Source organism: Vicugna pacos, unplaced genomic scaffold (assembly GCF_048564905.1).
Source record: "Vicugna pacos unplaced genomic scaffold, VicPac4 scaffold_107, whole genome shotgun sequence".
Classification (NCBI taxonomy): domain Eukaryota; kingdom Metazoa; phylum Chordata; class Mammalia; order Artiodactyla; family Camelidae; genus Vicugna; species Vicugna pacos.
In genome coordinates, this window is record NW_027328787.1 from 1,147,943 (window position 1) to 1,175,165 (window position 27,223).

Consider the following 27,223-nt stretch of genomic DNA (forward strand, 5'->3'; position numbering starts at 1 on the left):
TGACCTTTAAGGGTATTTAACACTTTTCCAATCATATAAAGATAACACGTTGCAGAATAGAAAATAACGTTTGTTTTGTTGGAGGTTTACAGGGATCTGACCCAGGGAGATAGCTGCAAGAACAAAGGATTCTAACAAGAAGGAATTCCTACACCAAGAAGTTTGCAAAAACCAAGCACATAGGAAAGCAGCCTGAATTCTGACTTGGGGAGATGGTTTTCCAGGACATTAGTTTGCCATCTAGGTCTACAGAAACTTGCTATTCCATGCCCCAACACTTGGTCTCCCAACTTACTGGCCTGTCCTGCACTGAGGAGAATGAATTTGGACTCAATAACACTTCTACCTACCTAGCAAGTTGGACACTGGGACTGAGGGCAGCTCTCCCACACACAGGGGCCTACGGTGAGCCCTTGATTATTCCCCGAGGTTGGGGTGTGGTTTACCCAGGAGGGATGGGGACTCTACACCAACACTCAGGCAGTCTGCTCCTTCTGGGGCTCTGACATTTTACCTCCCGCTCCCTGCCAGCCCAACATTTGGGACAGTGGAGCTAAGGCAGAGATCGTGCCTGCCTGTTTCCCAGCGTGTAAAAGGGGAATATGTACTCTTCCCAAGGTAGTTCTGAGAAACAACACCTGCGGGTGCTTGGGTCCCTGAGCAACAGTAAACCTAGCTCCTTGTGGGGGCAACGGGTATGATACCCGTAGGGTTTCTGCAGAGACCTTAGCTGGAGGGCTGGGCCAGGGACGTAAAATATGAGCTGTGGGCAATGACGGGTAAGAGAAGGGTGTATAGGCAGGACTGCTGCCTCCTTCGGGGTGCCACAAGAGGTAAAACGCTTTCTCCCCATCTCTGTTACTCCCCTCCCAATTCCAGATAACTGCCTTCCCTCTGCTCCTCCTGTCCATGTGTCTCCCTCCACTTTTCCCCGCCTCCCCTCCTCCTCCCCTATTCTCCCTCCCTCGGTTCCCCTTCTCTCTCAGGACCCAGAGCGGATCGCTGGCCCTCCTGCGCATGCGCAGTTGCTGCCAGCTGGACCGCGGGTTGGAAGCTCCAGCTCCGAGCCGGGGATCGGCCCCAATGGCTTCTCAGCTCTGTCGCCCTGTAGGCCTTTGGCTACTGCCTGGGGCCGGGGCCTCTGGCTGTGGAAGTGCAAGGTGAGGGGATATCGGGAAAGGGGTGAGGCGGCTGCGGGAGGGCGGTCGGCGTGTCACAGCCCCCCAGGGCGCCAGTCAGCGTGTGTTCAGCTGGATTGCTCGGGCCAGACCCCTCTGCCCGCGCCACCTGCCCCGGCGCCCCGGCCACAGCTGCCCAGGGCCAGGTGTGCCCCTGCCGCCTCTTGACCCAGCCGGGCTCCCCTCAGTCCGCGGCTGGCATCCGCTTCCCCTCTCCCGCCGGCGAGTCCTCCCCTCCCGGTCTTCCTCTCCTTGGCCTCCGACCCGTCCCCACCACTGGGCGGGCTGTGTCCCGGGCGGGCGGGGTCTGCACACCCGGACGGGGCGGGCGGCTTGGGCTGGGGCTGGGGCTGGCCTCCGAGCGGGGCTGCAGCCCGCGTCCCCCACCCCGCTCTCCCTGCCCCGCGACCCCGGGGCTGCCTTCCTCTCCCTTTCCCGATCCCTGAGGTCCAGATTAGCGGCGTGGGCGCTGCTCCCCAGGCTGAGAGCCCGCGGCTGTAACTCCCAGCTTCTCCTGGTGGAGTCGGGAAAAGGGAGCGGCAGTGCTGAGGGAGCTTCTGTCTCCTTGATCAGGATTTCTGCCCCAGGTAAGTACCTTGAACACTTTCAGGTGTTATGATGGCGGTGCTTGTTGATGTCACATGTTTTTATACTGAGAGGGATTACAGTGGTGAAAGCAGGGCTTGGTTCAGTTAAAAATGAGCTGAAGGCATGAGGCTGTCTCATCCTCCATCATTCACTCTCCCAGGGTGAAACGTGAGACCGTCGATCTTAAAAAGATACTTATAGTCCCTAACTAGTCCAGCCCAGCTATTGTGTGTTAACAGGAACAGCACAACCTGAGGCGTTGGAGACCCAGGGACATTGCACTCCTAAAGAGCTCCTGGCAAAATCTGGTTTGTTTTGTTTTTTTTTGTTTGTTTGTTTTAATTAAATTGTGGGACAGACTAGTAGTATAGAGGGAAAAATAATTGGCAAGAAGGATTTTTTCATATAACAGCTTTATTGTGATATTGTTCACACACCATGAAGTCCACCCACTTGAATGTTACAATTCAGCAGCTTTTAGCATATTCACATTTGTGCAACCATTATTATTCCAGAACGTTTTCATCACATCAGAAAGACCAGTTGAAATGCATGACCTATCCACCCCTTCCCAGTGGTGGTTCTAAAGAAGTTTCTTGGCTGTTCCTGACCATAAATTAACTTGTTACATTCCATGAAATATCTGGGAGGAATTCTAATCAGAATTGCAATGAATCTGTCTATCAAAGCAGGAAGAATTAATGTCTTTATGGCATAAACTTCTTCTACACATGAATATATCTGGGACCCTATCTTTTCATCTGTCCAGAGCCAGGCCTATGGGAAATCCTCATTAATTCTTGGGTTTGTGAATGATGAGATTCAATACATCATTAGATGGAACTGTAGCCTTTCACTGAAGAGAAAAGTAACCTCGTAGAAGCCAAGTGATTCTCTGATGGTTAGAATGAGAGACCGCCAGTGCTGGAGTATTCGAGTGGACTTGGTGCTTGCAGAGTTCTCCACCACCTACAGCTAAGGGGATTACCGTGTTCTTTTACTTTTTTTTTTATGGCGTTGCTTTTATTTTTACTTATTATATAAAATTATTTTTTATTGAAGTGTTGTAAATTTACCATGTTAGCTTCAGATGTACAGCAGAGATTCAGTTATAAGCTTATGCATATGTATATAAATGTTTTTCAGATTGTTTCTAGTACAACTCATTACAAGAAATTGAAAATAGTACCCTGTGCTATATAGTAGGTCCTTGTCATTTATTTTATATTTATTAATGTGTATCTGTTAATCCTCCCTTTCCTGCCTGCTAACAACAGTTTGCTTTCTATGTCCATGAGTCTATTTCTAGCAGCACCGTTTTTGCTAGCAATATATGCTGGTTGGCTCTTTTCTGTTTCAGTAGTTCCATCTTATGTGTGGGCGTTTTTCTTCTGGTGGGCCTGTGTGTGGTTTGCACACGTGATAATAGAGATCTGTATTTGGGAGAACTCCAGGCCTCGTGTAGTCCCTCGTATGGAGCGCCCACTGAACTGATGCTTGAACTTGGAAAAAAACAGTAAATGTTGGAATTTCCACTATGGTTGAGACTTCCAGGTTTCTATAACCTCTTTAGCCCACCTAAATTTTGGCTGCACCCAATACTGGATAATTTGGTGGAACTTCATGGTATGGTGGTGTAGAGACAGGGCCTTGTATGCTTCTTCTCTTTCCTTTTTTCTAACAATCATTTTCCTGGGCCTTCCAGGTACTCCCCCAGAAGGGCCCAGGGCTGGCTTGGTGTTGCACTGAGGCAATATTTGTTAATAAGTCCCTTTCCTCATCTCTTCTGAGCCTCCATTTCCTTCTCTGCACAATGAGGGCTTAGACTAGATAAGTGCTTTTCAGTTTCTTTTAAAGCCATGTTTCCTTTGAGAAACAGAAAATTCAAATCTCTCCTCCCATCACAACCCTTTAGATTTTGACACGTCCTCCAAGGAGTCACATAGCTCTTTGTGGTAAATTGATGTGATTGTGATTCCACGTGGCACAGAAAAGACTCTTCAGAGATTTATTGCAGGGAGAGGGCAGGAAAGGGGCAGTATGTCACACTTTCTTGTGTGAGCACTGGAGCAAAGGCTTGGGTTTAAATACAGTGTCTGATGTGGCATCTCTCTAATCTTGCACAATGTGATAAACCTCTATCCCTAGTTTCTTAATGTGTCAAGTTGGGGTGGTAATGTTTTAAGGCTTTTGTGAAACATTATACACATAAGCCATTTGTGTCTCGGTAGATACAAGACCTGCTAGAGAGTCGGAATTTCTTTAAAAATACATATATATTGTCCACATCACTCTGTCTGTGTGTATTTTGAAGTTCCTGGAGGGTGAGGGTTGAGTGTAATGTCCATCGTGGGACAGGTGGCCCATGGGTCTGTGTGCCTCAGATTGCCCCCTCCTCCCCAGTCCTCTTCCTCTCAGTCCAGGATGAAGTTCCCTAGTAGATTTACACACAGGTCTTGTGGAAATGGCTTTTCATTTTATTGTTTCACCAAGGAGGGTTGCCATCATGATCTCTGTGGTCAGGTTTTGGTGACCTGAAGGCTATGCAATTGGGGATTTCTATTTTATAAAAAGAAAAAAAATTACAAATACAAAATTAGACCTAGGTTGGTGGCAGGGGCTTTTGAAAGTGGGGACCATTAGCTTTTTTAGCTTCAGGTGCAGTGGCCTCTGGCCACGAGGACACATCCTCATGCTCTGAATTTGGAGGGACCAGTGGGTTCAGTGGGAATATTTACTGAGTGCATCTCATGGGCTGCGCATTCTCTTATTTGTACTGTGTGTTCCTTATTTGAGATGGTGAGCTGATTTAAACTCAATAGCCTCTTTAAAATAATAGACTTTTTATTTTTAGATGTAATGTAGATTCCCATGTAGTTGTAAGAGATAATATGGAGAGGGCCTATGGACTCTTTGCCCAATTTTCTTTAATAGTTCCATCTTGCAAAGTTGGGGTACTATTCATTCGTGACTCACTAACCCTTTTAGGTTTGTGTTATTGCCCTCATTTCTATTTATGAATAAACTGGTGTTGAGAGAAGCACACAGGTCTGCCCAGGTCACCCACGTGGTTAGTGAAGATTTGGGTGGAACGTGGGCTTGGCATTTCCAAGCAGTACCATTATGATGGTCTGTGGCAGGGAGCAGCATTCACTTTGCTTGTTTATTCATTCATTCAACAAACATTTATTGAATAAACTCTGTGGGTCAGATGCTTTCATAGGGTTATCTGATTCTTCAGCAGTATGGAGAATCAGGTAATGTTTTCTTTTTCTTTTTTTTTTAATATGAGAAAAATATCTCTGAGAGGTTATAATCTCCCCAAAGGAAAAATAGCTCATAAATGAGGGATAGTACATTTGTACAGTTCCTTCTTCTTATGCAGGTGGTACCCTAGGCATTTTACATTTGCAAACTTCCATAATCCAGATATATTCTTGTAAGGCAAGAAGTTTTTTTTTTAATTGAAGTATAGTCAAGTTTACAATGTTGTGTCAATTGCAAGGTGGTTTTTTTTTGAATTTTGAATGGAGAAAATATTTTTTAAGGGGGTTAATTAAGTTTATTTATTTGTTTCATTTTTCTAAAATGAGGTACTGAGGATTGAGCCTAGGTCCTTGAACATGCTAAGCACGTGCTCTACCACTGAACTGTACCCTCCTCCCCAAAGCAAGTTTTCTTACCCATTATTCTGCACCTTAGGAGTTCAAATAAATTGGCGTTGAAATCCAGATATTTTGATCCTACTATGGTTCTTTGCATTATATCCTGCTGAGGGGTGGGGAAGCAGTTCCTTTATTCATTCATTTATTCAGCAGTTTTGAGCACCGACTTTGCATCAGGGCCTGCCTAGGTGCTTGGAAACAGAAAACAAGAAATGATCCTTTTCTGCAGGGGATGGAAGCCTAGACCAAAAGCTGGGTAATGTGATCTGAGCTTCAGTAGCCATGTGCAGATGCTGAGGACAAAATTATCCCCGATTTGCTTGGACTTCCCTTGCCTTCTGGCTGGTGCACACCAGGTCGCCGCATCCCAGTGAGGCCCGCAGCCCACAGCACAGTATGTACATCGATTTACCCTCCCTTCTCGGCAGGGCCTGCAACATGAACACCCCTGACTACGTGCAGTGCGCTGAGGACCACCAGACTCTCCCGATTGTGGTCCAACCTGTGGGGATCATCTTAGAGAATTTCTTTTGCATCTATAATGGAATCTCCTTGGTGAGCCAGATCAGACCGTGCGGCTCCCAGTGGGCACTCTGTATCTACTATAGGTATCTCTATGCGCCCGAGAATGGATGGAGTGACTTCCAGACCCACCGCAATGTCATGGGCCTTGTCACCATTACTGACTGCCTCTTGGCCAAGACCTTCTAGAAGCTCCACGCACAGAGGAGCTGTATGGCACCACGCTCTACGACTCTCAGCTCTTTGTCTTTATGCTGTATGGGGAGGTGGCCGAGCAGCCGCACACCGACGTGGCCTTCAATCTACGAGGACTGCGGGTGGTGGAGAAGAGGATCGAAGACTTCACTGAGTCACTCTTCATCTTGCCCAAGTCCAAGTGGCTGGATGGGGACCCCGAAAATTCTGGGGAGAAGACCCCCCTCCTCTACATCCTATTTGAGAAGGAGGACTTCGTGGGACTGGACACAGACAGCAGGCAAGTCAACCTGAAGGCCGGGCCACCCTGGCTGTGTGACAGATTGCTTCCTTACATCCAGAATGGGATCATCAAGGAGGAGGGCTTTCTTGTAGCCAAGGCGGGAAGGAGGTGTAGCCCGCCGGTTTTCAGACGTTTAAAACTAAATCCGCCTTTGTTTCAGAGAGATCCTTTTAGGGTTAGTGTGGACACTTACTCCCCCTTTTCAGCCAGGACACTTGGGGGGACCCCTGGAGTTGCTGTCCAATAGAGTAGCCACAGCTACTGATGTTAGTAGTGCTGGGGAGGAGGCCGGTCTGAGCTGAGATGTGCTGTAAGTTAAATGCACATCAGACGCTGAAACTTGTCTAGTAAAAAGAATATAAACTATCTTGTTACTTTCTATATTGATTACACGTCAAAATGATAGTATTTTACATACAGTAGAATAAGTAAGGTCTGTTCTTAAAATCAGTTGCTTGGTTTTTTTTTTGTTACATTTTAAACGTGGCAACTGGGAAACGTTATTTACATGACTCTCATTTCATTCCTGTTGGACAGCCTGTCCTGGGACAGTTTCATCCCTTTGCTTATAAATGAGACTCTGAATCCCGAGACGCAGAATGAGGTGCTGGTTGAGCTCAGGGTGGAGCCGATGTCTCCTGCCTCCCAGGCCCAGCACCAGCACGGCTCAGGCCCTCTCCCCTGCCTGACAGCCACCATGCCAAGTTAGGACATCAGAAACACTGCCAGGGGCTTCCGAATTAGCTCCTTACGCAGGGAAAGGCGTGTCACGGTGTATGGGACACAGCAGGGAAAAATTCGTCCTCACTTTGTCCCTGTGATTAGGTCAAAGGCCCCACTCTGCCTTGGAAGTGCAGATGATCTCTTCTGGGCTGCCTAACCCCTCACCCTCTACTATGTTTCCCTGTGTATCTTTCAAGCTGTCCCTCGGGCAGAAGAGGGTGAGACGTCTTTGCCGAGAGGTGGTCCCCCTTTACTGGGGAGAGTGAGGTGAGCTGTGTCCCCCCGGCCTACGGCCTCGGGCCTTGAGTCTGGAGAGCGCTCATGGCGGTCCCACAGGTGACGGTCGGAGGACATGGCACGTGCTGCCGGGCCCGCTGTGCAGGAGGGGCTCTGTGATTCTCTGTGATTCTAAGGTCAGATTCTACTTTCTTGTTGTTGGTAAGATGGAGGAGAAGATGCCAGAGAATTGATAAAAAGAAAATCCACACCAGTCCTGTGAATGACAGACACAGGGGATCCGTGTCCCACCTGCGTGTGGTGCCTGGCAGGCTCTGGAATAATTTTCACTTCCTCCCCGGACATTCCTCTATGGCTTAAGGAAGGGGAGAGGCATGTCGTGGCCATGATCTGTACTTGTCCTCACAGGGCCCTGTGATCTACATGCCCACACTACACTTCTGCTCCTTGGAGATGAGGTGTCAGGTTTAGGAAACTGGGCACTGCTGAGGGCATAGCTGCCAGAACCGTGCTACACCAAGGCTGGCTCCGTTCACCTCACCTGTCACCTCCTGTTGAGTCCTAAGGCGTCATTCAAGGTAGGTGCATCGGTGCAATGAAAGCAGGGACCTCCTTCACCCCCTGGACAGACTGGTGGTTGATCAGTGGAAGCCTGGAGCCCTGCCCCAGCCCCACGCCAGTGCCTCCTATTTTGTCATAGGAGGCACTGGTGACATTTTTGCTCAGCAACTGCTTGGCTCTGATTCTGCAGAGCCAACAGAGAATGCCAGCTTGTTTTTGCCTTTTGAAGTCTGCCCTTGGGATTTGGCGGAGTAGCTGGATGTGTGCTTAGCCCATAGTGGTTGACACTGTCACCATTGTTTACCCAGAACCTTGTGTACCAGGCATGGCTGCCGGCATCAAAATACAGCAGCGCATTAAACCTCCCTCCTGGTGGGTCTGTCTGTTCTGGTACCATAAGGGCTCAGCCAGCATCTGAACGTCAGTGAGATAACGTGGCCAATGAGCTCGGGTCAAGCACGTTCTCCGCCAGTGACTTTTACTCCATTGTTGCTTTTACTATTACACAGTCATTAATTTTTTAAACAATGCTTTGGTTCAGGAGCAGAACCTAATTCTCCCCTTTTCCTCTTGGTGGGAGTGAGTAAAGTTGTCCAGCTTGAAATGCGACCACATTTTGTAGCTCAAAAGCTGTCTACACGCATCTAGGTGAAGTTTTGGTTTGGGGCGCTGACCACGTTGGGGTCCCCCGGCAGCATCGCTCCCCTCAGGCCCCTGCCTTCCCTGGATCAGGAGGTGAGGGTGTGTCTCACCGTCCCTGCGTCCCTGTCCTCATCACACTGACGTAATTTCTTGTAAATGCTGTCAAAGTCATTTTTGTTCTCGTGTGTTTCTAATTTTGGCTGTTCCTCTATTCCTTTTTCTATTTTCCTTTTTCCCTTATACCACCCCGTGAGCATGTTGTTGGGTCTGAAAATGTGGGCTGTGCACACCCTGCATTGGAATAGCCAGATCGCCCTCTGTGCCGTCTCCATCGCTATAAAAAGCAAAAACTTAACAGTTGCCATGATTCGTATATTATCCTAGTCATCTTATTTTCTACTTTTTTGGAATTTTTGCTATGTTAGCACATCACCCACTGGAGTTTGATATCTGTTAAAGTCCTTGCTTTGAGGAACCTGTTAGTTCGTCCTTATATATGGTAACAAATGCTCTCTTACTAATTTTGTTTATTTGTTTTGAAGAAGTGAGATGCGAATTGATTTAGGCGGCTGCTGAGGGATATTTTTCATGGAGTATTTAAACTTGGAAAGTCAAATTCTGCAGCACCTTGCTTGATTCTGGGTTTTACACAAACGTGCTCGGCACACGGTTCCTGGCTGTCGCTGTGTGACGTGCGTGACGGCGCTTCCTGGCCGGCGGTCACTGGTGAGGAAGTGGCCGGCTCGGGGGTGAGCAGCTGCAGGGGACGCTGTTGGAGGAAGCAGTCACCGGTTTTTTGTTTTTTGGTTTTTTTTTGCATTCACCTTCCCAGTGCCATTTACTTTACTTTGCATTCATAGAGGGGCAGGAGCGGGCCTAAAACCATGCCACTCTTTTGTTCCCTTTATGAGGCTGGTTTTTCTAAGTATCAGGAAAACATTGCCTTGTCCTAAGTAACTGGTTCACTTGGATCTGGTGGACACAGGGACCGCTAAAGGGGACCGTAGCTTCCTCTCTGCTTCAGCCAGTGGGCATTCAGAGCCAGGTCTGTGGTTTGCCTCAGCAGCCGTGCAGGCCTCCCTGCACCGGCCTTTATTTTTACCCCTTTTTGGCAGTAAATAGCTGACTCTGTGTCTGTTGCAGCTGATGTCCACCACTGACGGCCGTGTGGTTATTTTGCGGTAGTGAGTCTCCAACACCCCTGTCAGCCGTGAAGGGACCTTGCATTCTCACCCCGACCCTGGTTCATCTCACCCAGGGAAAGGGCTTGGCCACCACCGTCATGCTGGACATGAGGCCTTGTTTCTCCTTTCATGCTCTGGTCCAAATGTGGACACTTCATCCTTCACTGACTTGGTCTCGCTTGAGACAGTCCAGACTTTCTGAAAGAGTCCATCACATTCTGGGGGGGAACAGAACAGAAGTAAGAGTCGCAAGTAGGAGTCTAGGCTGTCTGGGTTGGCAAATGCAGGCTGGGATCTGTGATGGCCGGTCTGTGCCCTGGAAACTGGCCTTTCCCGTGGCTCCCGAGAGAAAAGGGGTCGGAGCGAGAACAGACTTGCCTGGGTTCCTACCATCCTCATCTGCTCACTGACAGGAGTGTCAGCTAACTAGGAGCTCCCCCAGACCTCGGGCCCTTCAAACCTCAGATCACGGGAGATCCTTGAGTCCTTTTTCTGGTCCTTCTTTGTGAGAATCCAGTGCCTTCTGAGGTGACTGGCAGCAGGAGATGCCTCCCCCTCCAGGGAACTCCCTTCGGAGGACTGTGACTCAGTGCACCTTGCTGTGAGCTTGTGGGTTTCCATCGTGCTCCCTGCAGAACCAGACTTGAGACTGGCTTAGCGACAGAAATAACAAGACTGATTCCAGGGCAGGGCCAGGTGGAGGGAAAAGTGGAAATTGAATGTGACCTCAAACAACTAGGTGGGTGCTGGGGCTGTTACTAAAATGGGGAGCCTGGGAGGTACCTGCCAGGAATCGAAGTCTAGAGTAAATGGTGGACATAAGGCCTTTTTTTTTGACATATGGCATTTTTAAGATGCCATTTGTCATCCAAGTTAGGACTTCCAAGAGGCACTCGTGTCTATGAGCCTGGGGCTCAGGTGAAGGAGCCGGACTAGAGATACACATTGGGATTCGTCATTCTTAGCTGGTGTTCACAGCCGTGCAAGTGGATCAGCTCATCTCAAGAGGTGCAGACTGTGTCTGAGGGGGGGCAGGGCTGTGCCTGGTTTGGAGGAAAGCCCGGACCATGCAGCTTTGGTGTGTCAGTCAGCGGCGTTTGTGATTTTCAGAGCAATGGCATTTATCCTTAAGGTTCTGGGGGGTGGGCAGGGCCACACAGGAAGAAATCTGAAGAGAGGGTTTTGGCCACGTGTGCGCGTCTTGGGACGATCCAGAAGCTGCAGGGTCCAGAAGGGGAAACTCCTCAGAAGCTGGAGTCGGAGTGGGGAGTTGGGAGAATGTAGTCACACTCTCCTGTGATGAAGGGAGGGAGGCCTAGGGAGTCCGCACCCTAGCGGACTCTCTTTCCCACGAACAAAAGGCAATCAGACAGAAGATTTGAGGTAAGAAGGGATGGGCGTTGGGAGAGGAGCCAACCTGGAGAACGGTGGTTGAACAATTCTTGAATAGTCTCCCTGAAACATAGAGTTAAAAAAACCCAGACTCTTAAGAATATTGATAGTGACTGGGGAGGAGGCAGTTGTTTTTCTGACCTCCTAAGGGTAAGGTATGTATCCGGGGATATACAGAAGAATCGGGCAGTCTGTTCCTGGGGCTTCACCCTTACCAGGGGGAACAGTGCAAGTTTAAAGGGGGAGAAGGGCAGCGGAGGGAAACTAGCCAGGCCCCGTGTCACGTACCAGTCGGCCGCCCTACTTGCGTGTTGCATTCACATCCATGCCTCCCAAGTGGGCGGTGGCAGCCCCGTTTTGAAGATTGGGAAGCCTCCTCAGAGGTTTAAGGAATTGGTTCATTTAGCAGCTAGTAAATGCTGTAGCAGGATTCCAGCAGGGCCTTGTCAGACTTCAAGGGCATGTTCTCTCTACTAATTCCGGTTGTACCTGAAATGGTGAAGTGAGTCAGTTTCGGAGCCTTTCAGAGAAAGTACGCTTTAAGTGCCTCAGGACTGTTGCACAAAGCTCAGTGTTCTTTCATGGTTCGGAACCACCGCAGTGCTTTTTGCCCCACAGATGTAAGGTCTTACTCCTTTGACGATGGCGTGGTTGTAAATGACATACAGGTGCAAAACCACACTTAGCAGCTTCTGAAGGGAAACTCTCCTGTTCTCCCTTGATCGGCTTTCTTCCACGGGATGTAACTGTGCTGCAGCTAAGGCCTGAGCTTTCCGTATGGAGTGAGGGTTTGATATCCAAATTTAGCATAAAACAGTCAGATGGAGAAAATCGAAGATGACAATATATTTTGGGGTTTCATTAGACAAGACATACTATCTGTTAATGGCTCATAAAGCTAATGAAATTGAGTACAGAACATTACATTTCTTACTTTCTACTGAGAGCTGTCTTCCAACATAAGGTTCTCTGCTTTGGAACTTCAGCTCAGCCACTAGGGCGCCTGTCATTGTGTTGGTGTGATTGCATTTACACAGTGCATGTAATCTGGGCTTCCTTAGCCCCAAACACTCCAGTGCAGAATCATAGGCTGTAGCCATCACTTAGTTATACAAATACTTCTAAAACTATATGATACCAAAAAAAATAAATAAATAAAAATAAAGAGAGAGAGGGAGATTGCCTTTATCAAAGTTCCTTTGGATTTTAACTGCAAAGTGTTGTTGAGCAGCTCTGGTTTCCTTTGGATATGAATATATACATTTCTTTGCATGTAACTTGGATTTCAGGCTTGAACACCAAGCTCTTGTTTTCCATGAGCCACAAAAATCATAGCCAAATGACACACGTATGAAACAGTTTATTCTTTTTATCTGAGACAGAATCCTTGAATTTGGGACTTGAGCTGCGACTTTCCTGTTTGCTCTTCCCACCCCTCTTGTCACCTCACTCCTTTTTCCCACGTGGCCTCCAAGAGGTCATGGTCTCATAAGAGCAGGTGGACAAATACCAGTTGGTCGCCAAGCAGTGCTGCTGTAGATGGAGCCCAGCCAAGAGCTAAAGGACATCATCAGGGAGGACTTCCTGGAAGAAATTGGCTCTACATTCAGTTCTGGGGACAGAGTAAGAGTCAGCCAGGGGAAGGAATCAAGAGGGTGACTCAGGTGGCAGGAGCAGCCCGGGTAGAGGCCTGGAGGCTTGTGGGGTGGGGACTCGGGGAGACTGCCCTGTGTGGTCCAGGGTGGTGGGTGACTCTGCTTTGAAGGACACTGGAGAGGGCCTAGGGGTGGAGGGCTTTGGAGGAGCTTGGTTTTTACTAGAACTGACACAGAAGAGGCAGTGAAGGGTGTCAGCAGGAAGTGACCCTTAGGAGAGCAGCTCTGCCTGTCCTTTTGAGTCCCACCCCTTCATTCTTTTATTCACAAAACACGCAATTCTGAGTGTCTAGGGGAGAGGGGGTGGACCCACAGTAGTAAGCAAAATGTACTTGCTTCTTGAGAGCTTAGCAGTGTCAGAAGTTGACTTAGATTAAAATGTTTTATTAACACAGCAGGGCACCTAATCCAAAGTGCGGAGGTTGGAGGGAAGGAAGACTTCCTTGACAAACAGTTAAAATGAGCCTGGAGGCTAGTGGGAAGTAGCAGCAGGTCACGGGGCCCCTGAGGTCACTGGGGACCTGGTACTGAGGTGAGGATGGACAAGCAGGGTCGGGGGTGGGGCTAGAACTCTACCAGGGAGCCTCTGATGGGTTTGAAGTGGGGGAGATGTAATCAAATTTGTGCTTTGGGAAGGCTGCCTTGGCTGTGTGTGTGTGTGTGTGTGTGTGTGTAGCGGGGAAGAGGGGGAGGGTGTCACCAACTGGGAGGGTCATTAGAAGACCATTCACAGGCTCGGAGGCCACCAGTGGGAGAGGGGCGTCGGGACTGCTTGGGGACTGCAGGGGCAGAGTGGATGCCGGGTTTCCTTGTGTGGAGGGCTTGTTAGCGGGGTCGCTCTAGCGACACCTTGTGGCTGGAAGTAAACAGATGGAGGCCGCCAGGTGGACTTACCTCTTCTCTCCTTCCCTGCCTTGTGTGATGATCTTAGCTCTGCCAACATATGGAACAGAAGAGCTAAGTTCCAGAGTAGCCCAGGACTTTGCTGGGCTCGTTCAAGTGAGAGCAGATAGGATTTAGGCTTGTGTTGAGATCTGTAAGTTAACTTAGCTAGAAACGTCCTGTCTTTTGGATTTTCATAGGGGTAGTAATTCTTGATAAAGATTGCTTTCTTGGTGAGAGGAAATTTAATACAACTGATGTCTTTCTCAAAAAATATCTTATCTTTTAAGAAATTTAATATTCAAAATAATAGGAATATTTTAAAATGATAAACTAAGGCTTTCGTGTAGTTTCTTTGGTTTCTGAGTTGATGTGTAGGTAGACCCTTTGCATTACATAATAGCACATCTTTGACAGTATTTAAAGAGCTGTTAGTGAGCGCCCCCAATTTGAAAGCATCATTAAAGCTTGCTCTGAAATAGTGAAGTCATATAGGTCTTGTTTGCAGAAGCCAGATATTTGGTTTATAATCTGCAGCATAGCTCCCTTTATAAAATAATAATAGATTCAAAATTAACAAAGTGGAAAATAATTGATTTTTTTTAAAAAATGAAACATAAACTTTCTTGTGCTATTGTTGCAACTGGAAATTTTGAAAAGAAAAATCCTATTGTAATATCATCTAAGTGAAATACATATATGTCTCTCACATTTGAATAGTAACTGCACAGTGGTTTTTGAAGTCAGGATCATTCCAGCTCAGATACTGGCAGTGATGGTTGCTGGTTTTCAATGGAAGAGCCTAAATTTGCTTTCTTAGCTTTATTCTTTTCTTTTCTTATATTTTCTTTTCTTTTCTTTTCTTCTCTTTTCTTTTCTTTTCTCTCTCTCTTTTTTTGTTTTTTTTTTTTGGGTAGTGCGAGGGTTGAGTAGTGCTGTGCCAGCATGATTTGGGGGCAATTTGTGGGCAGATGTCGTGCAGCAGCAGTGAGATATTTCCATGCATTTTACTTTCCGGACATCACCAGGGAACATGTGTGGTTTGTGACTGCAGGATGGGATGCTGCAGGACTCCCTGGTCCATCAATGTTATGTCTTGGAGCTGCTCCGGTCAGTGAATGATTTTCTGTGGCTTGGAGCTAATGTGGTCTGATGCAGATGATCAGATGTGTAACTAAAGTACTGTTACTTGAAATAAGAGAAAAGCTAGCAAAAATGTCTCTAAAATACAGGATGAGGGAGGAGAATTGGCTGAGCTGCTTGCAGTGGGGAATATTCTCAGGTGACTCCCTCACTGTGTCTCCTGTCACTATCCCCCACAGCCCTGCATGGCAGTCCTACTGAAGCAACCATGCACTTTCTCAGAAACGCGCTGAATTTCCTTGTGCCTCTGATTGTTCACTTTTTTTTTTGAAAGCACATCTTGCCCTTTGCTTAAATGCCATCCCTGCTAGCCACCACTTACACTCATTCTTCTGGACCTCGTCCATATATAGCTGCTGAATGAAAGAACAAAATGTAGTATCTCCATTTAGTGGAATATTATTCAGACATAAGAGTGAATAAAAAAGAAAAAATAAATAAAGGGGAATATGAAAAAAGCCATCTGCTCTGGGTAGTCCACCCTGACTGCTCAACCCGGCCTTTTCCCTTTGAAACCCCACCCCTTATACCCCACTCTACTATTTTTGATAGTATTTACCACCTTCTAATAAAGTTTAACATTTTCAAAAAAAAAGAGACATGCTGATACCACTTCAACATGGGAAAGCCTTGATAACAGCACGTTAACTGAAAGGAACCAGACACAAACAGCCACATATTGTTGATTTCAGTGATCTTAGAAATGCCCAGAATTGGCTCATGCAGTGGCAGAGAGCAGATGATGGTTGCAAGGGGCTGGGTGGAGGGGGGTTGTGGAGTGACTGCTAGTGACAGGGGTGTTCTATTGGGGTGATGAAGTGTTCTGGAAATAGATGGTGGTGAGGGCTGCACAACCGTGAGTGTGCAGAAGACTGCTGAGCGCTGTCTCTGGGAGTGCTTGTTGTTGGGGCGGCTTTATTTTGTTCTCATCCTGTAATGTGAAGGGTCATCTTGTGCTGAGACCATTCAACTCCTGTGAGTGGTAAGGCTAAGAGACTTTGCAGAGTCATGTTTCTTTTTTCCCCCTTGCTGAGTGTAGGCAAAAATGGTTTAAGCCTGAGAAAGTGCTCCATATGCAGAAATGTCTTTCAGTTTTGGCTGGTGTAAAAATCTTGTGAGCTTTTTAATCATTTAGGACAGTCTGTAGGGGGAAACAGCCTGTGAAGCCTGGGTGAGACTTGGAAGAGCCGCGCTACCCTCCCAGACACGGGTGGGGATTTCACCCCCATTCAGGCAGTGAAGGGCCAAGACCCGTGAGAGGAGTTGACAGTCATGAATATTTATGTGTATCCGCTGCTTCATCTTGGATATTAATTTCTAGCTGAGTCATTTTGTGGCAGCAGCCTCATCCTACATCAGGAATTTATAGTATCTGCTCTTTGAGGTGAAGAGCTGACAGACTTGATTATTTAACAGTCTATCTTGTATTGATATCTCAGATTCCTTTGTCAACCGCAAAACAGCAGAAATACAGACGTCCTTTAATGCCGATGTGACCTGGAGCAGGTTTAGTTTCTGTACCTCAGTGACCTTATCTGCATGTGGGGAAGATGATAACAGTGCTTCCCTCAGAGGGGCTGGTGAGAGGAGACTGAGAAGCACAAGTGGAAGACTTACACGAGATGCTCATGAATGACAAAATTTAGTGCTCTCAGCCTGGTGAGGCCTCAGGGGCAGAGATGTCAGAACAGAGCAGTCCTAGCCGGAGTTCGATCCGCATTGGCAGGTTTTATGATCACTATCACCACTGTGGGTTATCAGGTAGTTTTAAGACTTGGTAATATGAATTCATGAATAATGTTAAAGACTAGACAACTCAGATCCGGTTTACATAGTTCTCAAGATTTCCTGTGAGAAATGGATATTTTTTCCCCATCTTAAATCTGAGTGGATTCTCTAAAAAAATTCTGTAGTCCTCCATCTTTTTCCTTTAATTCTCCTTTTTTTTAAATAAAAGTTTTTAAATGGAGTTACTGGGGACTGAACTGAGGGCCTCATGCGTGCTGAGCACATACTCTCTCAACTGAGGTATACTCTCCCCCATAATTTTTTTAAACTTTACTTTCTTAGTATTCAGAGGTTAGAGGCCTCTAATTCTTTTTTTGGAGACTTGTCCATAAACCGGTAAATCTAAAATTAATGGACAAAATTTGGTTTATTAAAAAAATCATTAGAACTTTTATCAATCCATTCAAAAGGAAATGCTTATTGAGTTAAAATGTTTCTCCTTTATGGTGATTTCTAATTTTTGGTCTAGCTTAACTTATTAAAAGTAATCCTCATCATCATAATGACCAAGCTTGCTGTGAGTGGACACCTACCAAAGGCTAAACTGTTTTTCTCATGTTTTACTTCAAAGCAGGTGTTTGACGGTAGGTATCAATGTCTCCTTTTTGCAGCTGAGGGATTGAGAGGTGGGCAGCTTGTCCCAAATCAAACGCAGCTGGCGGTGCGTAGCTCGGTGCTGGAATCCAGGCTGCACAGGATGCATTCTCAATTTCTCCTCTGATCAGCCTCCCGTTGAGTGGTTTCCCGAACTCCTGTGAGTCCATAAATGACCGATTTTGGCGATCTCAGCCTGATGAGGCCTTCAAAGGAGAGACACCAGTGAGAATGTGAGACAGAGCGGCATAAATTAAAATTGTACATTTTCACAAATGTTGCATTCTCAGGTAATGACTTAAATAGTTTATGTTTTCTTTATATTAGTGCTATGTAAGCACTAAAAACAAAACATTAAAAATGATTATAGTGCAAAATAGGAGTGGGCTTTGAAAGTCCAATCATTGCTAATGATGTTGCTTGTTTTTCTCTAGTGGTGCTTATTGACAGAATAATTTACAATGACTGAATTTGTTTTATGTATGTAGTCTTAGTATGGAGGAAAAGTTTGTCAGTGCATATTGAAAGTAAAATCTTTACTCTTTTCTTTCCTGATGATAAATATGTACGTTGTTTCCATGGCTTAAGTATATTTCCTCATTTGTGAAATTTGAGTGATGCCGTTTACCATGTCTGACTGTGAGAGGTAGACGCCTTGTATACAAAGCATCCAAGAGCTGCTTAGTAAAAATGTGCTGTCACAATGACAGATAGTTTAGAAGGATCAACTGTGAATACTAAAGAGGGTGGCTTGTTTCTGATGCATATTCAATATGGATATATATGAATATGGCTTAAAGTAACAAGGATTCAGGGTTTTGTGTGTGTGTGTGCGTGCAGTATGAAGTTTTAATGAAATCTGTATCATTCTATTGAGACAGGGACTAGTTAAATTGACTTAAGCAGACGACCTTGAAGATTATTTACACAGAATGTGTATTGTTACAACTCAGTGTTCATGCTGCCGTGTAACTATACACTCAGACATTTAAATTCGTAGGACTCTGACCAGAAGCATTAAGTTTAGAAAAATCCACATTGATCATTTTCAGGGAATAAGCTTCTCTCTTTTGTGATTAAAGAAAATTTTGATTTATTTTTCTGCACTCTTAATAGGTTTTAAAATATCAAAACATTGATTTGACATGTCAGCTTTTTTAATAGAAAAAAGCTCATGCTGTTTTAATATGTAAATAAATGTTTTTGTATTTCAATACACTTCTATGATTTCCTGGCTCTTTGAGAAGCATTTTGCAAGATACTTAGATTACCTCCTGTTGGAAAAATACAGACATGACTTTTATGAATATAGGCCTAGTACAGGTCTGTTGGTTTTTGCTACAGTGCAAGACATGAGGACTAGGAGAGCAGTATGTGCTACATAAGCTTTTAGTTATCTGATTCTTGTTTCTGATCCACAGGCAATTTTTGTGTTGCACCTTTCCAGGCAACCAGGAAGGCCTTTTAAGCCATAGGTGGCGCTGTTACACCTTCTTACAGTCTTAACTTTCCTGTTTGTAAAGGAAGTCTAAAACAACGTTTTTTTTTTTTTTTTTTGATTCCTTTGCTTAATGCTTCAGGGTAGCACAATGTCCATTATGTCTGACTACCTGGAACTATTATTCTGCTTATGTCTTAGTTTTATTCTATCATCTCGCTGTGAACATTTCAGACTTCCTGTGCAAACAGTTGCAACATCGGACTTTTCTTGCAGTGTTAGAAACCAGTGAGCCGGGATTTTATAAAAGAGCTAGAAGCGGCCTCTGGAGCACCTTAAAGCTGAAAAGTGTACTGAGTTCCCTAAGTATTATCCCCACCGCTGTGTGTCAATGGGTGGTAGGAGATTTGGTACATATACAAAGGGGTGTGGTGTTTTGACTTGGGTTTGCGTGCACGCGCTGCCACTGAGCTACGTGATCCTGAGTCAGTTCTTTCTGAGTTTTTCCCTCGTCTGTGAGATGGGGACACTCATTTCTGCTTTGTAGAATTGTGAGAATTAGAAATTATGTAAAGTGTTTAGCACAGTGTGTATGACAAGAGGGCTCATAATCTTAACTGCTGTTTGGTGTGAAGCCATCATTTGATAGTCTTTGGCAATTACTGAGAAACAGGAAAATAAGAAAAGCTGGTTTTATGATGAAAGATATTTGAGGAGGTTCCATAGTTCCTATACACATAATTTAGCATCAGCAGAGTTAGGACAGTTACACAGTCGCCCTGAACCAATGTTAAGCCACAGAATTTTTGTTACTTCATATATGTTGGGGCTTAAGGGGACCCAATACTTATACACATGTTGTGTCCAGCAGCCAACTGAGAGATGACAAAGAAGAACAGGCAGGCGATAAATGTCTCCTTTATTACTGATGAAGCCACGTTCTCCATGAAATTCAGGGCTGTGGGAGAGTGAGTGTCATGACACTATGTCCCAGAATTAGAGACTTACGCAGTCCCAGGTAACTCTGGTCCACAGCGAGCATTCCCTTGAGAGATTCTGACCCATAATGCACAGGACTGTCTTGCCATGGAACTGAGCATCCCGGCTGCTTCCTAAGGGTGGCCAACACTGGAGGGGAAGGAAAGCTTTCATATGCCCTGCTTGTCTCCCCGGACTCACACCTCAATCTGTTAGTGTGAGGAGGGCTAGCCGTGGGCCAGTGGTCAGGAGTGTGAAGGGAGAAGCAGTCTCCCATGGACCAGAGGAGTGGGGAGGAGGGAATCCCCCCTCAGTTTAAACAGGTGGTGGCTTGAAACAGAAGGGTGCTCCTCAAGAGTTTATAAGAGGGGAAATAAGGATTTCCTTTGGGACTCAGAATAGTCATGAAACACAGAAGATGATTAGATGGGAGACTTGTAAATCACTTTCTTATTAAATTGAAATTTGTTGGGCACCAAAAATGTGCTACATTCTTTTCTGAGAGTTTTACAGAAATGAATCCTCCAATTTTCACAACAAGTGAGTAAGAAAGATTTGATTGTTATCCCAGGTTTACAGTGTGGAAATTGAGGCACACAGAGGGTAAGTAATTTGGCCAAGGTAACAGAGCTAGTAAGTGGCAGAGCTGGGATTTAAATCCTGGCTATCTGGTTTCCAGGCTCCCAGGGATGGGCTTTGGGTGTTTACAGGTATCTGCATCCCTGGATCTCTGTACCTCTGCATCAGTTAGACCAGAAAGGACAGGGAAAGTGGAGTTATACAGGTACTCACAGTCGTGTTTCAGCCACTGTCCATGGAGTGTGCCCCGTGATTGGCATTAATTGTTTTCCAGGCAGTAGACCTGTTCTTATAACAGAAATTTAGTCCATTGAGTTAATCTAGAAACCCTTCCTGCTCTGCTTCTGTCCACGCTTGCCATGTGACTGCCTGCCCGAGATTGGGCCGTGGAGGAGAATCTGTACTCATGGTTGAACTCTGATATTTCAATCTGGTTTGTAGTTTCACATCTCCTGTTACATTAATAAATTAAATTTCTGGTTTTCTTGCATCAGTGTGTCATAAGTTTGCTTAATGTGAAACCAGTCCATGGGAGCCGAGGGGTGCTGACGGAATAATTTCTGAGCATGTGGCATTTCTACCCGTGCAGAAATGGCTGGAGGATGTCCACCTTCCTCACTGATTTCTCCCAGCAGCAGGGTCCTCTCCCACCCCCGGAAGTGAGGATGGGATCTCTCTGAGTAGGCCATTCAGAGGCCGAGTCCACCAATCAGATGAAGTACCTGGAAGTGGGTTTAATAGAAGAAAAGGGCTTCCAGGTAGTCCGATGGGCTGTTTGAGTCCGTTTGGTGAAAAGATGTCCACTGTCTGTGGTTGAGCTGCTTCTTTGCTGTTTAAAAGTCTGTATTACATGAAGGGATTTTAAAAAGCAGAAAGGTGTGATTTCAGGTGGTACATCCGCACCGGTGAGTAGTGCTGGATGACCGCCTGTGTGAGGAATAGACAGAGTCTTACAAACTTCATAAAACAGCTTTTAAAGCTCTTCCATCTGAGTGCACTTCGTATGGGGTCCAGTTCATGACTGGTCGCGCTGAGAGGGCACGTAACTGATGATGGCAGAAAGGACACGGAGGCATCAAAAAGGTCCCAGACATGTTCTGTGTTTAGAGGATGGGGCACAGAGTAACATATTTGAGCTGGTTTTTCATTGAACACTTTTGAGTATTTTCTAGGACTCCCCAATCCCCCATGGTTCCATGCAGCTGGGTGTCCCCTCAGTGCAGCTCTGTCAGCGCTTGCCCTGGGCTGACGCGGTGTCACGGGGAGCAGGACGGTCAGTGTCCCCGGCTCCTCCGAGCTCCGTCTCCTCATCCGCAGAGCCGGGTTTCTCATCCGTGTCTACTTAGTAGGATTGCTGAGAATCACACGTGATGGTTGTCAGGTGTGACTTTTGGTTGTCTCTGTGATTGGCGTATAGTCAATATTTGATAGAAACACTTGTTTTTTATTATAATTGTGGCTCCTAGATTGCAGTGGTTTTTAGTCTGCATTTATTTTTTTATATAAATTTATTCTTATTTTTAAGTAAGCACTTGTATTTATTTATTTTCATGAAGGTACAGGGGATTGAAGCCAGGAATATGTGCGTGCACAAAAGGTGCTCTACAATGGAGTAATACCCACCCTCCTTGTCTGCACTTAAAAATAAATATTTCAATACACAAAATATTTCTTAAACACCATCATGGGTCCTATTTTCTGCATAGACAATTGAATACATATGCCATCTCAATAAGAATAAATGTCATGGGGACATACCTTTCTAAATCTGTTTACGTGTTTTAAAACGATCATAGCTAGTGAAAAACACGAGTCTTGGATCCACTACTTCTTAGGGTCTGCTTTGCCATCATGGGGAATTACATTCTACAGAGAAGGCTTATTGGATCTCATTGATATTTGGATGATTTTGCAATGTTCAAGGCTTTCAAAAGCTGACCGTTTTGTATTTTAAACTAACTACAAAGTTATCTTCTAGAAGTTGTAAGTCCTTAGCTTGTGAAGTGCCCAGTAATTCAGTTTGTATATGTCTGTGTCTCTGTGAACGTGTATGTGTGTGATTTCAGGAATATAGCAATAAGTTCCATATAGCCTTCTGAAATCTTTCTCCTCCAGTTCAAGGTGTAGGTATATATTTACACAAATAAATTGATACTCTTTTGTGATTTGGCATATTGGTGGGAATAAGAGGTTCTCATAATTGTTTCAGAAGGGTTGGGGAGCATGAGCTTAGAAAATGGGAGGAGATAGAGGCAGGGAGGTTCTTTAAACTTTGTGCAAGATGAGAAACAGTAGCTTTTCTTTTTTCTTCTAAAGCAAACTGGCACTGAATTGTAACATACTAATACTCAGAATTGCTTTTCTGATCAGAGACAAGTGCCTCAGATTTTTCAAGGCAACATGAATGATGAAATGTGTTTTAGCAGTTATCTTTAAAAGTAGTTTTATTTTTCAAGTATAAGTCTATAGACTGTTCTTTTTTTCCCAGCTGTACAAGAATTTCTCATTGACCCAGGTACGTGATCAATGTGTTTAGTTTCTTTGGGTTATTTATTTTTTTTAAGTGCTTGATTCATTCTGGTGTGAATGAATGTTTAAAATTTCTGGATTTTGATCTTTAAAACTTGCTGATTTATCAGAACTGCAAAAAACCTGATGTTTGTTCCTTGTTTGGTGGGGCAACCTATTGATTTATGTTGTCTGTTATAGAGGGAAATTCTTCCTCTAGCCTGTAGATAATTAAGTGAATGGTTTGCAGTGTGCCTTAAAAATTATTTGAATGCATTGAGCATGTTTGTCCAGTGAATTTTGGATTGAGTCATAATAATGACTTTGCTTTGATTCTGTGGCTTTTGTCCTCTCCACAAGAATTTGAATTCTCTGTTGCATTTTGTATTCGTGTTCTTAACAGGGGAAGGAATTTTGCATTTTTTACAGAGGTGGGTTTTCCTATCCCCTCTGAATTCCTTCTGTAATTGATACAGCGAAAATCTGTTATTGCAGTGCTTAATTATTTCATAAAAAATTTTTTGGCTTAATCAGAAACAATGACAAAGAATGATAATAAAAAATACGAAAACCTTCCTTCCCTTGAAGAATAGAAATGAGGTGGTCAGGCTCACGCATGCTTTGTACCTGACACACTTACTCTCATGTCATTGTGTATCATGAGTCGGAGATGGAGTTGCTTCAGGTTTATAGATTTTTGTTTTAACATTTGTGTTGAATTCATTCTCTAGGCCTGATGATTCCTGTTGCCTTTGTGGAAAGTGTAGATGAAGGGAAACAAATGCTTTGTTTTGTTTTCAGGAGGCCTGAGATGCTGATGAGAAAATAGTAGAGGGTGGGCTGAGGAAAATAGTGATAGACCCTAACCTCCAGGCTGAAATTGATGAACAAAGAAATCATTTAAGTGTATCGGTATTTGACTAATAGAAGTCAGACAGCCCAGACTGTCTAGTTATGCCCAAAGGAAAGTACTGAATTCACCTGCAGAATTAGGTGCTTTACCATGTAGAAGCAGCTTAGAGCAATCAGAAAAATCAGTGATGAGATATAAAAAGAATATAATATCTTTTATTTCTGAAACTTTTCTACATTAAGTTGTGTAGAGCTAAAATTAAGTTTCAAGCACCAGGAGTTAAGAGTTTAGGTGGTTCTGTGGGATCGTTATTCAGGGATGTGTCTAGACCCTGCTGGAGTGGCCGAAGCTGGCAGGAAAAGATCCAGAGCCAGGATTTGTCATCCTAGGATGTCCTCCATAATGGTTCCATGTGGGAGCCCATGATTGAGTTAACAAGTTGTAACACATCCCAGCCGCCTGTCAACTTTAAGAAAAAAAATGTGCTTATTAACTGCTTTAAAGCAAACACCTGTGCATCCTCACTCCTGTCTCCTTGCCATAAAAAGCAGAGACAATGCCTTGCTTGCATATTTGAGGTTATAGATAGCACACTGCTTATTGCAGAGCAATGACCCAGGCCCTCAGCTATAAACGCCAGGCCTGCGTGGTGTTAGATAGTCTATTATCCCCAAAACAGGGACCAGGCTGGTCTGGTGGTCTGCTTTGTAATGAACATGTCTAAAAAATGTATCTTGTTCCCCTCAGCCCATGACTTCCCTAAAGGTAAACTAAGCCTTAGTACTCATGGTGGAGTCTACAATCTCTGTCTCATCCCTTCTTTCCCCAAGTTCCTGCCTACTATCTCACAACTGTTATTGACTTTTTACTTTGATTATACACAATAAATATGGGAGCATTTGAGAGACTCGTGGATTTGGCTCCCTAATCCCTCTCGCTTTCTTTCCTTTTTCCGCAGTCTTGAGAAATTCATTCCGTGTCGGTAAGACTTCCGCCAGCCAGAACCCACAGTTCCAGGTGAGAAGGATGCAGGCTTTATCCCTCCTACCCGAGGGAGAGAGAGGAGATAATTGAGATATGCTCCCCTGTGGTCCCTTCCTGCCCCAGGGCCACTCCAGTTCACCTGCAGCCTTCTGGCCTCTGCTCACAGGGCCTCTGTCCCAGGATTGACCGCAGCCTTTTATTCCCTTGTCAACATTCCCTGTGCCTTTCAGAGGTTGCTCTCTTCTCTGCAATTCAACCCTGGCAGATGTGATGGTGGTCAGCGTGCTGATGGGCAGTTACTTGGGGACTCCCAGGAGCCATGCTGATTCTCCTGAGTCATTCGGGGTTACAGAACTGTCAAGCACTGCAGGAAGCCCATTCACGTGAGTTCAACACAGCATTACATCACTTTCATTTTATTTTTGAATTTTCAGTGGAGAAATTATTTGTAGCACACTGTTCCAGATTTTAGGCCGCCTGCTTTCCTCACCACCATTTCCTTGTTGGCTCTGGTGCTTGTTTTAAGAACCAGGTTTCTTCTTTGGTCATTTGTAGCAGCTGGGCTTGCCGAATCCTTGATTTGCATTTGAAGCAGAATGCTTCTTCGTGATGTCAAACTGATTTTCCTTGTCATGTCTGAATATTTCTTGTACACTCAGCAACAGTTTCAAGTGAAATGCTCTTGTCCAATTTCGGTTAACTAATATTTGCTGATCTCCTGCTTTCATGCTGAGGGCAGTTTCTTCTTCCTGTAATAAATGTTAGCAATTTGCATTTACTATGGAAGGTACTAATCCGAGGTGCTTTTGTTCTTAACAGTTTTAATACAAATCACCCATTAAAATGTACAGCGGATTTTACTCTATGCCCAGAAATGTGCATCCCAGTCAATCTTAGAATATTTTCTTCCCCCCAACAGGAAACCCAGTACGCATAAGCAGACATTATCAACTTCCCCATCCTCCCCAAGCCCCAGGGAGCCACTCTTCTGTCTCTGTGGATTTGCCTGTGCTGAACATTTCATGCAAATCGAGTCACTTCATGTAAGTGGAACCGTCTATTTTGACTGACTTCTTTCACACTGAGTAACGTTTTCAATGTTTGTCCACGTTGTGGCCTGGGTCAGTACTCTATGCTTTGCTATTGCTGAATAATATTTCACTGTATGGCTGGGCCCCTTTGTTTACCCATTCATCACGTGATAGACATTTGGGTTGTTTCTGTTTTTTGGCTCTGAAAATTAATGGTGAAAAGTAATGGTGAATATTCCTGTAGGAGTTTTTATGTTAACATTTGTTTTCAGTTCTCTTACTTGTGTGCCCAGGAAGCAGAATTGCTGGATCATTCAGAAGCCAAATGTTCAACTCTCTGAGGACGTGCCAGGATGTTTTCCAAAGTGGTCACGCTGTGTTACATCCTCACCAGCAATGGCTGCGGGCTCCGCTTCCTCTGTGTCCTCATTAGTGCTTGTTAATCTTTTTTTGATTTTAACCTATTGTAGTGAATGTGAAGTGGTTTCTCCTAGTTGTTTTGACTTGATTTCCTTTAGAGCTAATGTTATTGAACACCGTTTCATTGTGCTTAATGGCCATTTGTATATTTTCCTTGAAAAATATCTTTTCAGATTCTTTTTTCATTTTTTAATTGAGTTGCCTTTTTATTGTTGAGCTGTGGAATTTTTTTTTTTGATACACAAATTCCTTATCAGATAAATGATTTGAAAAAATTTTCTCCTGAGTGTTGTTTTTTCACTTTCTGGATGGTGTTTTTTGAAGCAAAGTTTTAAAGTTTAATGAACTCCAATTAATCTCTGTTTTCATTTTTCCTTGTGCTTTTGGGGTAATATTTAATATCTGATGTATTTTATTAAAACTTGTATATATAAAATAACTTAATTCTTAGGACCGTTCTAGGAGATGGGTACGGTTGTTGTCCCCAGTCTATGCATCGGAGACTGAGGTGCAGAGAATTTGACTGACATATTAGTGTCAAAGCTACCCAGTGCTGTGGGAATTCAGACCCTCATGTTTTTCCCTAGCATCTGAGCTCAACACCACCATGCTCCAATCTTTCCAGGAAACGTTAATGAAAAAAATCTTTACTTTTTTGATTTCTTGTTAGATTTTTTTCTTATTGGGGACCTCAAATTCTCATTTTCTTTTCGGATATCAGTGTCGATTTATTTTAGGTCTCATGTAGGGAGAAGCATTGCTATCAGTTAACTTCTTTATTACTCACTCTCCAGTGATGATTGTTGCTAGTTGATCTAATCAAGTCATGCTTAAGTCTTTCCTGCTCATGACACTAACAGCAGAGTCATGACTTATAGAATGCTCAAAGAAGAAAGTACTTGATTGATTTTATTTTGCCAACCAATCAAACCAATCAAATAAAACCCTGGTGTTGACACAGACTATAAGCCCTCCAAAATAGGGTCACTGTCTTCATTGTGTTTCATTTGTTGGGTCACAGTGTCTGGATAGTGCCTTGCTGTCCAGCAGTTTTGTGAGGATACGGTGCTCGTGAATCATTGTAAGGACAGAATTTTGACAACAGACTGTGTTGTTCATTTCACGACGGGAAAGGTAATATAGAATTACTGTTCAGATCTGTTTTAAAATTAAGCTTTGAATTTTGAGAATAGTTCAAGA

At 44.6% G+C, this 27,223-nt stretch overlaps 1 protein-coding gene across 1 annotated transcript; it reads left to right on the forward strand.

The window, feature by feature from the left end:
* On the forward strand, positions 1-27,223 carry LOC140694883 (uncharacterized). The gene is made up of 8 exons (XM_072957908.1): positions 1-405; positions 880-1,160; positions 1,687-1,765; positions 2,006-2,074; positions 24,547-24,605; positions 24,803-24,955; positions 25,492-25,615; positions 27,045-27,223. The coding sequence occupies exons 1-6, from the start codon at positions 213-215 to the stop codon at positions 24,896-24,898; spliced, it is 777 nt and encodes a 258-aa protein (XP_072814009.1). The 5' UTR covers positions 1-212; the 3' UTR covers positions 24,899-24,955; positions 25,492-25,615; positions 27,045-27,223.

Excerpts from the sequence above, each read along its gene's own strand:
- LOC140694883 (XM_072957908.1), top strand. The coding sequence starts at position 213 with ATGGTTTTCCAGGACATTAGTTTGCCATCTAGGTCTACAGAAACTTGC. Across the intron at positions 2,075-24,546 it reads AGAGCTCCTGGCAAAATCTG|TCTTGAGAAATTCATTCCGT; the intron begins GTTTGTTTTGTT and ends CTTTTTCCGCAG. Across the intron at positions 24,606-24,802 it reads GCCAGAACCCACAGTTCCAG|AGGTTGCTCTCTTCTCTGCA; the intron begins GTGAGAAGGATG and ends TGTGCCTTTCAG.